The 14,129-nt window shown below is 31.3% G+C and overlaps 2 protein-coding genes across 3 annotated transcripts; one reads left to right on the top strand and one right to left on the bottom strand.

The window, feature by feature from the left end:
- The first annotated feature begins 857 nt into the window (after nt 1-857).
- On the top strand, nt 858-7,523 carry LOC123716138 (probable low affinity copper uptake protein 2). Of its 2 annotated transcripts, XM_045671729.1 has the most exons (8): nt 858-1,361; nt 2,674-2,822; nt 3,157-3,242; nt 4,467-4,550; nt 4,964-5,091; nt 5,536-5,631; nt 5,984-6,108; nt 6,557-6,684. In XM_045671729.1, the coding sequence occupies exons 2-7, from the start codon at nt 2,682-2,684 to the stop codon at nt 6,082-6,084; spliced, it is 636 nt and encodes a 211-aa protein (XP_045527685.1). In that variant the 5' UTR covers nt 858-1,361; nt 2,674-2,681; the 3' UTR covers nt 6,085-6,108; nt 6,557-6,684. The 2 variants fall into 2 exon arrangements, with proteins under 2 accessions (XP_045527685.1, XP_045527677.1); XM_045671721.1 differs by lacking the exon at nt 5,984-6,108 and having other exon boundaries at nt 1,016-1,361; nt 6,557-7,523.
- Nucleotides 7,524-7,600: 77 nt separating this feature from the next.
- Nucleotides 7,601-14,047, bottom strand: LOC123716131 (nucleolar complex protein 4 homolog A). Its single transcript, XM_045671709.1, has 10 exons — nt 13,886-14,047; nt 13,684-13,792; nt 13,249-13,451; nt 12,858-12,988; nt 12,592-12,728; nt 12,121-12,315; nt 11,534-11,705; nt 11,127-11,293; nt 10,590-10,780; nt 7,601-10,273 (listed from the first exon to the last, which is right to left on the bottom strand). The coding sequence occupies exons 1-10, from the start codon at nt 14,006-14,008 to the stop codon at nt 10,154-10,156; spliced, it is 1,548 nt and encodes a 515-aa protein (XP_045527665.1). The 5' UTR covers nt 14,009-14,047; the 3' UTR covers nt 7,601-10,153.
- Nucleotides 14,048-14,129: the final 82 nt, after the last annotated feature.

Here is a 14,129-nt window from a genome sequence, read left to right as displayed (position 1 = left end):
GTAATATATTTACACATATTTTAACTTTGTATTTGCCAATTTGTTTTATACAATTAAATTAAAAAAGGATAATAATAGTAAATATTTTTTATATCTTGCAGATTTCATGATAAGGATTTGATATTCAGCGCAACAGGAGACCGAAATGCTGAAGTTCTATTGAAACCGCTAAGTCATATGCATTTTGATACTGTCTATTTTGTTATTCCAATAGCGCATAAAGAAATTAGCAACAAAAGTGATAATTATTCAATTATGGAACATAATGAACTGATTTCCCGTTGTAAAATGTACGCAAATATTTGGAAAAATATTAATAAGCAATCAAGAAAAATTGTGGTGTTAGAATGTGTTTCAGATGTGCTAAAGTGTATAAATAAAAAAGAGAAAAAATCAATTTTAATAACAGGATCATTGCATCTCGTCGGTGCGGCTTTATCAGTACTAGATCCTAATTTGACTAAATAATTATGTCTAAGTAGGAATTGTTAAATTGTTTTTATGAAAGAAATTTGTTATTTTTTTTTATTAAACTTCTAAATTATCTGTAAAAAGTTATTATTAAATATCATGTTTGATAAAGCGTTACACATTATTCTACAATGTATTTGCAAATTAATTGAAATTTTGACATTGACATTTATTATCTTATTATAGTACACAATAATACAGTTTCATCGTTTTCATAGTCTGCAAAGTTAAAAATTTAAATAATGCAAAAAAAATATTCTGTAAAATTAAAAGTAGTACATTGTAACCTGAGAATCAGGGTATGCAGTGTCGAGTCTTAACGTAAGTCAGAATTCAACACGATATGAATATATTAGATTTTGACATACTCTGAGAGTAAAATTCAGTGGGCAAGATTCTGAATATCATTCCAAATCTTACTGTTCCGATAAGATTACTTAAGTAACTGAGTCTTACCCTCTGATATGGTCAGTACGTCGTATACTATACGGCTTGGTACTATTGACTCTTGACAATTTGACAAATGACAATCCTGTTTTAACTTTGAAGTTCGAGTATAGTTGAACTTTCATACTTCAAAATCTAATACTTTCGACAAACTAATAACATCCACCTCAAATAATTAATCAAAATAAAATAATAATCAGTTTAGTTTTATCATTCACCTACTAACTTGGTGGATTAAGTAACGTGTGTAGTGTATGTATCGTTATATAAGTTCTGGGATTTAAATATCGGATAAATCGTACTTTCCTGATAATACATTTTATGTTCTACAACTATAAATTACATTCTAACTTGATAAGGATGTAAATTGTTATTATCCGATTTCGTGGTCGATAAAGGATGCAGTACTTGTACGAAATTTAAATTCTAATCTAATAATAAAGGTAAGCTTGCAAAAACTGTTAATTTACGACTTAATCTGTAAAGTTTAATTTTTCATCGCTAATAGTTAAATAAATAGGTGAAAGTGAAGCTTTTGGAAGTTTGTTGTGAATGATAAATGATAATACGTTTAGGTATTTAAGTTTATAATTATATATTGAATTATTTTTTGTAATATCTAAAAACTAACATAAAACATATTTTATGAACTTGAAAATGAGTAATAGCTGTTCATAAAAAATTTAAAATGAAAAATAAATTGAAATAGTTCTTTTTTGGCAAACAATCCCTCAATGCTTACATGGCCCAGTAACATATATAGACTACACAGTCTATTCTGTAAAGTATATGATACATATTAAATATGTGTTTTAAATGTTCTAACAATTGAAACTGATAGTGAAACATAAGAGGGTTTATGATAGCTTATCTGGCAAATGTTAGTTTATTTGTTGTTTTAATATCTGGTGGAGAAATTTCTTATTTGTTCAATGGTTTCAACAGGTGTAATAAGTAAAAACAACAAAACTTAAGTTTATTCATGAGACAATTATTTCTGTATGTTCATTGCTACATTTAGTGTTGAGTATTGTTTTGTTTGAAATAAAAAGTAAGATTGTTTAGCTAACAATCTATTACTCTCCATTGTTCACATATGTTATTATAACATTAAACTATTGATAGTAGGTGCAAATAATACAAGTAGGTATAATATTTTTGTTATCATATTAAAATGTACTGTATTGCTTCTAAGTATTCTTAAGCAGAATTCTTCTATTCTTCTACCTGTAGCAGAAAGTATTAAAGATTACTTTTGAGACTTAATTAAATATGTAACTTGAAGCAAATACAATAGTTGGCAGTAGTCACTGTATTAGAAGTTCAAGAGGTGTATTGTTCTTAAATGAGATTGAGTAAGCAAAGAACAGTCATAATCATTTAAAAAACTTAGTTTCTTAATTGAAAGTATAAAAAAATATATTTATTGAAAGTTAATTTTTATTTATTTAAAGTCTACTAATTTCTCTCAAAAATATGGCAAAACATAAAACTAAACTATGTATATATATAGCTGATAAATTACAACTTTAAAATAAATATGTTTTTAAATATATAGTATGCTTCCTATAGCTGTAGTATAAAACGAGTTTGTATTTATTTTACAATCGTGAACGTAGTTATTTCCGTCGCTTAAACAATCGTTAAGGAGTTAAATACTTTCAAACAAAAGCACTCTCATTCTATTTGTATTGTGGGCAGTATATGCAGAATGTGTTGCACTTAAGGGTGCATATTCATTAAATTATGTTGTAGGTAAAGCCATGTGTATGCACATGTGGATGTGGTTTGGTTATGATGTTGGTGAGCTGTTGTTTTCCGGACTAAACATCAACACACGATGGAGCTTTGCTCTTACATGGATTGTACTCTTCTTTGTGTCGCTGCTATTTGAAGCTTCCAAGGTACTATATAGTTTTAATTAAAAAAGGTACAAGAACGTTTTTAGTGCATCAGCGCCTCTTTCTTAACTTATTTGCTAGAAATATACTCTCGGCCAATCATCATACAAACCTAAACAAAACTTTGAATACAATTGTACACATATTAAAAATTCAGATTTTTTTTTTATATTACGCTAATCCTTTGAATTTCAACCTAAGACATGTCTCGTTACCGTACATGAGATTGACAAATGCCTTACCTCCGAAAAGGTAATATTCATTTAGGTCGACTAAATAAATATAGTATACGTATGAACGCGGATAGGTTAGTATTGCTATTCTTTTTTATTTTTAGGTATACTTAGCACGGGTGCAGCGCGCTGCTCACAAGAAACTTTACCCATACCGATCCGATGAACGAAGGAATCTTCTGTGCGAACGGTATGTCCAAACTATTATACAAATATACACCCTTTAATATTGTCTTTTCTTTACGCGAGTACTTAAAATTATAAGAAAATTTAGTTCAGTTAAATTCAAAATAATAATATTATATCCGGGATGGGTTATAATTATATTATTTGATATTCGATAAAAAAACACAGTACACCAATTGTAGAAAGACTTACGTTCAAGTTGTTAAAGCATTTCTACATTATAACAATGATTTAGTAACAAACCCTTGTGGGTTGGCCCAGTTCTGAAACTTATATTTTTATATCTGATCTATGTCACAGGGGCTTACATAAGTTGTCTATACAAGATATTAAATAATTAAACATTTCCATGTTATGAATTTAATCCTTTATACAGGACAGTATATAATTGCACAGTTACATTTAGTATAAGGTGGAGCAGGAAAACTGCGAAATAACACAAACATCCTGCAATTTATCAGTAACTTGTAATTTCCTCTAATTATCTTGGAGATATTTTGAGGAGGAGTATAAGCAAGCATACTATCCAAATTAAATAGCGATCCCGAAATCAATTCTGTTACCACGTAATTCCCAAGTTTTTACGAATCGCTACTGATTTAAAACTATATTGTTACGTTATCTATACTAGCATGTTTTATGATTATTATTGAGAAATTGAAATACTAAAGTTGTAGAAAGCTTGCTGAATATATTTTGTACTTTCATACCTAATTTATTCTATCTATTTAATTGAGTTAAGTTTTTCGCTATTGTAGTAAAGAAATATCGTTATTGTGCATTATATATTTGAAAGTGGTAAGTAGTTCAAGGCTAAATTTACGCGTAAACCTAGAAATCAGAAATGGTATTACAATTTACAATCATATTTTATCCGTCTTATTATCAATTTGACGTAAATATTTGTTATTTAATAAGAAGGCTGGCTGTGCATAAAATGCTATTGAAATTATAAGCGTTCCTTGTATGATAAATTTCTCCAACAAAATGTACTCGCAAAAACTGATTATAATACAGGATTGGTCGACTTACTTGTACACTATAAATATCCTGTAAATAATATTGGATTTATGGTCCGGATATGGTCTGGATAGTGTAACTTATTTATAGCGATCCTAAACGGACCGTGCATGTTATAGAAAATCTGTGTTATATGTACGACGTTATTTTACTGTTAGCAACATCGTTGAATAATTTCGACGAATTAAAGTTTAGATTATTTTTTCAGAGACCAAAGTAATCCGATGGAACCAACAACGAGTAGAAACGCAAGTACCGGCCAAGTCAGTCGGTGGTACTCTTTTAGACTTAGGTAAGGTTTTTTCTAAGGCACGATTTTATTATCTTGAGCTAAGATAAGCAAAGCACACACTAATCCAACTATGTAAGATAAGCAACATCCATTTTAATATTATAAAGAGATAAAGTTTGTAAACGTCACCATGGGGTAATCTCGGTTCAACCGAAACGATTTTGAAAATTATTTTACAAATACAAAGCGTTATTGTAAGTGTTTAGCTCGACAAAGACTTTCGTAGTAGTCGGATTTGAACATAATATATTATATAATAAGCCCTCTGCTGCGTCCGTCATGCCCTTCCGATGAACTCAAAGAATAAAAACGGCACGAAGTTGCTGGAAGGGAAATTTACGGGTCAAGGTTTCCCGATGCAAAGTCTGGGCTGGTCCCTACTTTTAACAGAGAAAAATGTTGCATCTCCACAGGACTTTAGTAAATTTGCACCAGACTGCGATCTTCCTGGTTCACAACGTGGTTGGCTATCTACTCATGTTAGTCGTTATGGTGTATAACGTTCAGTTAATACTCGCTGTGGTGCTTGGCATGATGCTAGGTGAGTGTCAATTGTCAATTTATAAAAATCTAACTGGTGATGGCAAATTATTTAGCGATTAGATTTGTCTGTTGTATATAAAAAAATAGTTTTGAATAAATAGTTTGTTTAACGTTAGTCCGTTCTATTGTTACTGAAGTTTACTAAATTTGTTTCAAGAAGCTTTTTGCGTTCTTGTTTTTAAAACATTTTATGATTGGAGTCAGGACTTACAAAAATATTCAAGACACGGATGAGAGTAATATTATAAATTAATTTGAATCATAACTGACTCCTTTGTGACGAAATTCATTATGTTTTTGAAACACGGGAGTGATAATTTGCAGTCTCTGATTCTTACCCCAGCGCCATTCCTATTTATGTACACGCGTGTAGCTTAGCACATTGCAAAGCCAAAAGACCAATGGATCATGAAGGCGGTAATATGATCTTAATCTTTTTCAGGCTATTTCCTATTCGGACCGAAGCTAACAATGCTACAGATGCAATGTTTTGGGAGCAAGCGAATGGTTATCTGCACTCCTGAATGTGATGATACAGGTATTATTTACAATACTGGACTTAGTGCCCTCTTTTGCCATTTATAAAATCTGGTCTAACACCCTTTTGTCTTTTTCTGTCAAATTGTGTTTTGCAACAGGAAAATTTGCTATGTTTAAAACTTTATGTAATGTTAACAGCGATTTAATATTCTAACATAAAATACACATCTTTTTCAATCCAAATAGATACAGAATGTTATTGTACATATATATATATATATATATATATATATATATATATATATATATGTATATAGTCGTAGGTAATACATTGAATTCAACATTTGAAAGGCAAACAGCATCACGTTGGTAACTATATTTCCTATCCCCCCTAACCCTATATGTCCCAGACCGGTGCAACACGGAGAAATGCAGCTGGGAGAAATGCGAGGGGAAGTTGTGCAAACAGATGGACGCGCTAGAGCTGCAGCAGGCCAGCACACCGCTGTAGTCTGAACCCTACACACCTTCCTGAGTAATATTTCCTCTAGTCCTCGATTCCCTTTTGCCACATGATGCTATTTTTTAAATTTATGCTTTAAAAGACACAGATTGTGTAGCTGAAATATCAGTCGTAGTATAGACGAGTCGTAGATTTTTTTATAGAAAGCTATTAAACTGTCCTAAATTTCTATAGAAACACACTTGTATACATATTTCAAACATCCAATTTGTATGAGAAGATTTCATTAGCTTTAGCCATTTTAGTAATAGTTTTTAGTTAGGGAAGGATGTATAAATACTTTCGAATCAGCATGCCCAAGGAATTACCCCTAATCATTTGTGTTATAGTTATAGTCGCTTTTGTAGTAACAGGCAATCGATGTTATATATTTTTCACTTTAGAATTAAATAGTAGCTAGCTAAGTAGCGTGCAAAATTTATTAAAAGAACCGCTGCTTATACCTTGTTTTCTTTTCCAGCCGAAAGCACGACCCCACCGCTACTAAACTCCGGATCTAGCACTGAGTCTGATAATTTCATCTGTGAAACTCGCACCTGCATACAGCCCTCACACTACTTCCCAGCCTCTACCTCGACAGATCGATCTAATACTTGCTACTATGGAGCAAAGCGGTGTCCATCCAAAGTGGCCAGAGCGAAAAAACAAAGTTGCCACAAAGAAAATTCTAGTGTTGAAGCGCAATTATTACAAACAGAGCGACAGGGCTGCTGCAAGGAGTCTCCGCCGGATACTTGTTGTTCTAGTCAAGATACGCAAGCTGTCATCCACGAAACCGAAACAGAGAAAGTGGATAGAGAGGACAGCCCTCAGATCACATGTTGTCACGTAAAGTCAACCAGTGATAGTCAAGAAGAAATTATGCAAACGTGACGGTATTTTACTTCAGATGAATTGGTTTACGTTATAATATGATATTTTTTGGACACTTGGAAAGAAGAAATAGAGAGTGTTTGGTCATAATTTATGCTTCCAAACCTATTTAAATACTCGGACTTGTTAATACGTAAAACGATTTTTAACTTTTTTGCAATAGTAGGATTAGTATTACGAATTTATAGTTATTATTGACAGTTTCCTTTGCACCTAAGTGCCTCGAGCCTGGAAGACATTATTTTTAACTGTAAATATTTTGATAGACAGGGTCAAATGGAAAAGGAAAAAAGGTATAAATTGTTAAGTTTCCACTTTAGAAGAACATAATTGTAATATACGTTTTGGGGATATTTAATATAAATATAGAAAATAACATAACTAAACATTCAAAGGGTCAGCTGTGTATCGGCGCTAAACGTATTTACAAAAATCCGTGCAGCACAAGCTGGTTAAAAAGACTTAAAGGTTTATTATATCAATAAGTTTAGTTATTGTCATATTTATTCGTCCTTAATGAGCCGAAAATATTAAATTTATAAATATCTTTTTTATTGTGGTGTTTATTAAATAAAACGATATTGTTTTAAACATAATTTATTTAACATAATCGAACATACAGTAAATCTAACAATAATTTGTTTCATAAATCACATCACAGGTGCGGAGCAATTAAAATTTTGCATTGGTACCATGAAAAAGTCAGAGAAATCTAGACAAACTTAAAAACTAAATCGGTCTTATTGCACCACTAAACTAGTATTTCTGTCAAATTTTGTTTAAATGTCACTGATGAAAAGGGGCAAGTGAATGCTTAAGAGAATAGTGCACTCGACCTATTAGTTTTCATGTATAATAAGGGGATAATTTATGAATATTTTTTAGATCTGTAATTTCTTTGCCACATCTCAATTTAATTGGTAAATAAATTCTGTTTCCAGTACCACTACAGTGAGATTCTTTTGACAAAGTACCACAAAAGACTGGAATGTATATTTCCATCTCAATGTTAATAATATATTTATCTTGTTTGCTATCCTAGAAGTTTTTCTCACAATATGTAAAAGTATAAGTTTTGCTATATAGATATTTGTATGTCATATAAAAATGTCGCACAATGGGTGGGTTTGTTTCAACTATACAGGTGAATAGATCTCCATTAAGACGAAAGTTATAAATATAGCAGGCTTTTTTCATATTAACGCAAACTTAATTCAGATTCAGATTCCGCACCCTGTGATCTTAACTGCGAGGCACAAATAATAATATGGCTTTTATTTCCATTAATAACATTCTTTCCGTGTTTACAGTTCACAGTTGAGTGTGGACACATCAAGCATCATAATTTTCAAAGTACATAGTACATACGATGTTCTTATAGTTTAATGTCACATTTCAGTACTTTTAAAGGAAAAAAAGAACTGGAATGAGAAAGGTTACATTAACATTCACTGGAAGATTATTATAAAATTATAGACAATTCCAAAAATTTTATACTGAAGTATTAAAAAGTGCTCACACTTTAAGGATACATTAATTTTTCTAGGTAGGTTTCAAGTTCTAAGCTTTGCAATGTTATTTTCTTACAGTATTACATAGTTTAGATACATTAAGGTACATAATAAAAATATATATATATATATATATTTTATTTAAATTATGCTAAGGTATTTCAAATAGTCATGATTTGCGATTTTTCATTCTGGTAAGTTACTGGAATTGTCTATTTATACACAAAATCATTAAAAACTTTATTATAATAGATCTGCACTTGATTTTTGTATTGACAGAAAAGAAAATATTCTCAAATACTATCATAGAACATAGCTGTTTTCTTACGTTCAACAAAACTGGAATAATTATGATCATTGTGCGTATATTGTCAAAATAAAAGCTTTTATACTCATACGCATTACGCGGGTGTTAAACAAAACTAATAAAGATATCGCAAGAAGTTTTATAAATATAGAAGATTAGGTGCTTATACTACTTAACAGTGCAAAATATATCGCAAATGTTAGTGCCTTAAAACAACGAAATAATCCTAATTCTTAACTATCTAGATTCCTATCACACTGAAATAATATTCTTATTTCTAAATGCACTAACTGACTCCTTCGGTTTTCTTGAAGTCGGTAAAAAAAATAAAAAAGCGAGATTTTAACAGATGTCTACCCGTTCTACAACTACCCACATTTGGAAATGGCAATAAACACAATTTTCACTTAATAACGGAATCATATTCCTTTCTAAAAAAGAGCATAACGCGATCACAGAAATATAATAAATACAGATAGTACACACGGATTAAATATAAAAACACCACATTTTAAAATTAAATTTATTAATCGTATTTTAATAATCTTGGGTGATGGGTTGAACTACCTTTTATAAAAATGCTTAGAAATAGACACAAAAACGAAACTTCCATATGATATGGGTATTTTTAAAAACCTATTTGTCAATGTACAACTGTTTCAGATTTTTGAATCAGAAATCTTTGTAATGCTAAAATAAATACGGCAATTTGACTAATTTGGCTACTATCCTTTGATTGTTGAAAAAAACTTTTGTTACTTTTTAATATTACAAATTTTTAATGGATCAAAAATCGAATTTTGCACTGTTATATGAAAATCTTATTAATATATTTGGTCATTTAACTTTTAAAATCTACTGATCAAATATAAATCGATCAGTGGATTTTCAAAGCACCACAGAATAAGTGGAATTTGGAAATAAACAAGATCAAAAAAAACCAAATTCTATTGTTTTTATAATTTATGATAAAAATAATTTAAATTTAATGAGGCTACTTTCTCCTGAACTATCTTGTATCAAAAAGTGTAACAAAAGTTAGGTTTGGATTATAAGGAATTATGCCTCATATTATAAACCATAAAGAAAACTTTCATAAATTGATTGATTCAGATGAAGAGGCATTATCTCCTGATCACTTACGACCATAAGTTGTTATATATGGTGTAACTGATATTGAGTGGATATCATGTTACAGTTAACATGATATCCACTCAATAATATACAGTACCAAACCTCCTAATCACTAAACAATAATAATAGCCCTGGTGGCTCATATTCAAATTTATTGCAAATACAAGAACTTTTTTCTGGTTGCTCTGTTTTTCGGAGGGATTTACAAATATTGAACCAATTCATACCTTTTTTAAGCAGTTAGATCCCAGTAGGTCATTAGTCGGTCTCCACTTGGGATACACATTCCATCCGGCCGAATGAAGTTGATTTCTATAGTCTTGAATCTTTTTTTCAGTTCTGCTTCAAATTGCTGTAATTGTTTTTAAAGATTATCTTCAATTAACGAATATCGAAATTGACGAAAGTCAATTAGAAAAAAGAAATTGCGCAGCTTACACTAAACCACATAATTACGAAAGCCTAAAATTTTTCTCTTTCCCCTCGTGCATCTCTGTCTATACATCTACACAAAGCAGGATAAGTAGCGAGAAGACGTAAAAGGGCGTATTTGCTAAAATTTAATCCTATTAAAAAAAAACATGTGAAATAAATCTTTAACCATTTAAGGTTGCTGGATGAAAGCTGATTGTGAGATGGTGATATAACCTAAAAAGAAATGAATTAACCTCATTATCTTCAGGCGGGGCCAATGAAAGTGGTGATTCTCTTGCATCATGCGAAGCCAGAACGCGTGTAGCCGCACTGGTGACTTCCGGTGCCCAGTGACGACAAAGCGCTCGCACTTCCCATAATGAAGAACCAAGTGCACGGGATCGGGACGCGCCTGTCTCTTCCATTACGTAGGGGTCGTTTGACACTGAAATGTAGGATACACATGAGGAGGCTATTTTAACAATACACTATTAAAAGTGCAGTAACAAAGCAAAGCTAGTTAGGTTGCGTTACATAAGATTAAACATTTACTGACCTAAATTATGAGGTAATATTAGACAACTCCTTGTGTTAGAAGAGAGACAGACAATTCTAAGCTGCGTAATCGGCATCCTTTTTCAATTAATTTAAAATAGAGAAAATCTGTCAAAATATTTTCTGTATATTTGACAATTTTATTCTATGAAGGTTGGACGACCACTTATTTTGTAGCTCAACAAAGGCTTAGCTCAATGTTATTACTAGACAATGTACTTATAGAAGATACTCACTGATAGCTGGCGAATCTTCAGAGCAGATCATCCTCTTAAGCGCTGGATGCCGAAGAAGCAAATTAGCGACGATTTGCAACAAACTACGGGCGTCGTCAGGTGAAGCCACGAGTGCTAGGCGAGAAATGCGCTTTGCGAATGCCGCTACAAGACTTTCTGGTAAATGTCTGGAAAACAATATATATGTTTGTAAAACACTTAAAACTGTTTCACTATAAATTTGTTGAACCTTAGCATTGATCATAGGTATTTTCTTATAAAATTATATTAATATTGAAATGACAAATTCTTTCTATCAAATGGTGTTTTCAGAATGATAACACTGAGTTTTTATGTATGGGTGTAAAGTACGATGTTGAAATATAAAAATAAAATTAATAAATATTTTGCATAATCCAATAACTTACGTAGAACTGAGGAATATGTCCGCCAAATGCATCAGCCGCTTCTTATAGCGCGTGGCGAACATTTCAGGCTCAAACATAGCATAGAGCCGGTCATATATATCCGGGTATGAGATATTGTGGTGACGGACCAACTCTAACACACCCTGAAGACCTAACATGCTGATAGGACCACCTGGAATGTGTTAGACCATGAAATTAAAGTTCCATATCATATTTACTACTTAAAAAATATAAAATTTTCTTATTTGTAATTGTTTTAAGTATGGTACTAAATTATATATATCATTAATTAACTGTTATGAAACAGATTAGTGCCAGTAAGAATATGTAATGAGACTTTATGTGAAAAGGGATAATGACTTGAAAACTATTGAACCATTCCTCGACCCTGTCTGCCTTATTCACTATTCATACTATATATTATAATCTATTATTTTTATCAGTCAAAGAAAAGAAATATACATTAAATGCTTCTAATTTAACATTTACTGCCAGTTCTCAAATCAAGGGAGTGGAACGGAAGAGAAGTATGAGATAATTAAAAAGTATTATGACCCAACATTCTTAAACCATTTGTATCTACTTACCAGCATCCAAACTGTCACAGAGCATGTCAGTAGCAAGCTGTGGTTTATTTAGCAATCCCATGAGTCTCTCTACTAACAACATGAGGGCGCGTCGATGTGTCTTTGGGTCTTCACACAGAGACCACTGACAGGCAAATCCCCAGCAACAATTTGCATACCGCTTGCATGATACTGGACTGAATTGGAATTGTTTACCTGTTAAAGTAAGGTTAATTAGTTGATGGCATGTAAATTCAAGATAGTTTTTATAAATATTTAACCCAAATATAATACAAATTATGTTGTCAGAACAGACTTAATGTAAAAACTAGTATGACAATAGGTTTGCTAGACCATAATTGGTAACATCTTTTCAAAGCTGTTAACCTAAATGTTTGACTAAGATGAAGTGTTTCTTTTATAGCCTACTGTGTCAGAGAAACATAGGATTCATCTTATATTTTTAGATTATTCAATATCTAAAAGCTTTACCATTACTACTGCAAAGAACTTTATCCTCTTTATCATCTTCCTTGCCCTTGGTTTTTTTTACTTCTGTTGGGATCTCCAATGCAAGGAGTTTATCTAAAAGCTCTAGATAATTCTGTATAAAAACATGTGTTGGAGACCTAAAACATTTTTAATTCCATATGTTAGACAGCTTAATAATTAACATTTATTAATAACAATTTTTAGTCTATCAAGAGGAAAACAATTTGTTAATATATAATATTTTTTGATAATTATGTTCTACTTACTTGCGGTATGCAAGTGTTGTTAAGACCTTTAGACCAAACTGTTGCACATCCCTGTATTCAGTAAATTCTTGAAAACGGGTTATTGGTGCCGACATTGGTATTTCTGAGTCCAACAGAACATTAAATATATTCTGTAAGAAATTTGTTCATTAAATATATATATACAAATGAAGTTAATAGGTCATGAAAAACTTGATGAAAGTTTTGTAGTAATATAGGTATATTTTCGTGTACTAATGTGCGAAAATGAGTTTACATTTCAAATGTTTTTCTCATTAATTGCATTAAGGTTGGAAATCATCTTACATACTCTTAAGGTTAAGGTACCCAGTTTTGTTAACAGTATTACTTAAATGGATTGTAATTTTCACCATAAATTTTTGATTCTTACCTTCAATCTGACTGAAGGAAAACAGAAACCATTCATAGGCTCAAGAGGATAATTCCCCTCAGCCTGCATAAGCTTACATAAAGTAACCAGGGCTTGGAGACGTGAAGTTATTTTTCCTTTTTTTACACATTGCAAGGCATGAGTAAGTGCTGTCTCATAGCATTCATTAAGCCATTTCTTATATTGGGCTTCAGGAGATTGATCTTTAAGAAAGTGAAAGATTTTTTAAATATTACATACCTACAATTATCATGGTGGTCAGCCTAGCCTGACTTAGATAACATTCAATAATTAAAAGCATTGGAAGTCACACAAGCATGAACACATATACCAAGAAAGTAATGAAAAAATATTAAATTAATTGATCTGAGAGGTAAATAATTAATTTATAATATAATTATTGTGTATATAACTTATGACTAGAAACCAAAATACCTGCTGGCTTTAACGGCACAACCACTTGTACCAGATCACCTCTTTTGAGTAATTCAGTGAATATGACTTCAATTGCAAGGAGTACGGACGTAAAGTTTTCTGTTTCAGCCTAAAAATATAAAATATATATAATTTAAAAATGATTAACCTATGACGCAGTTTCAATGTTATTTTTAGTGCTATAAACATAAAATATGCTTACCTCGAACAATTGTATGATATCGGCAAGATTATTAGCATTTTTCCTTGAGTTTAAAAAGTCGTTGGCTTTAGTGCGTAGCTGGGCCGAAATCATTTTTGAAAATTTTTGTTGCAAAGCAGCCATTTTTTGTATTGAAAAGAAATAAGCAAACCAAAGATAAAAGAGTATAGAATTCACAGATCAGTTTTCTATGAATTCAACAACTACGATGAAGACTGGCTGAAATTCAAAAATTTGATAGACA

This window comes from Pieris brassicae, chromosome 1, assembly GCF_905147105.1.
Source record: "Pieris brassicae chromosome 1, ilPieBrab1.1, whole genome shotgun sequence".
NCBI lineage: Eukaryota > Metazoa > Arthropoda > Insecta > Lepidoptera > Pieridae > Pieris > Pieris brassicae.
This window is presented reverse-complemented; position numbering and strand designations above follow the sequence as displayed.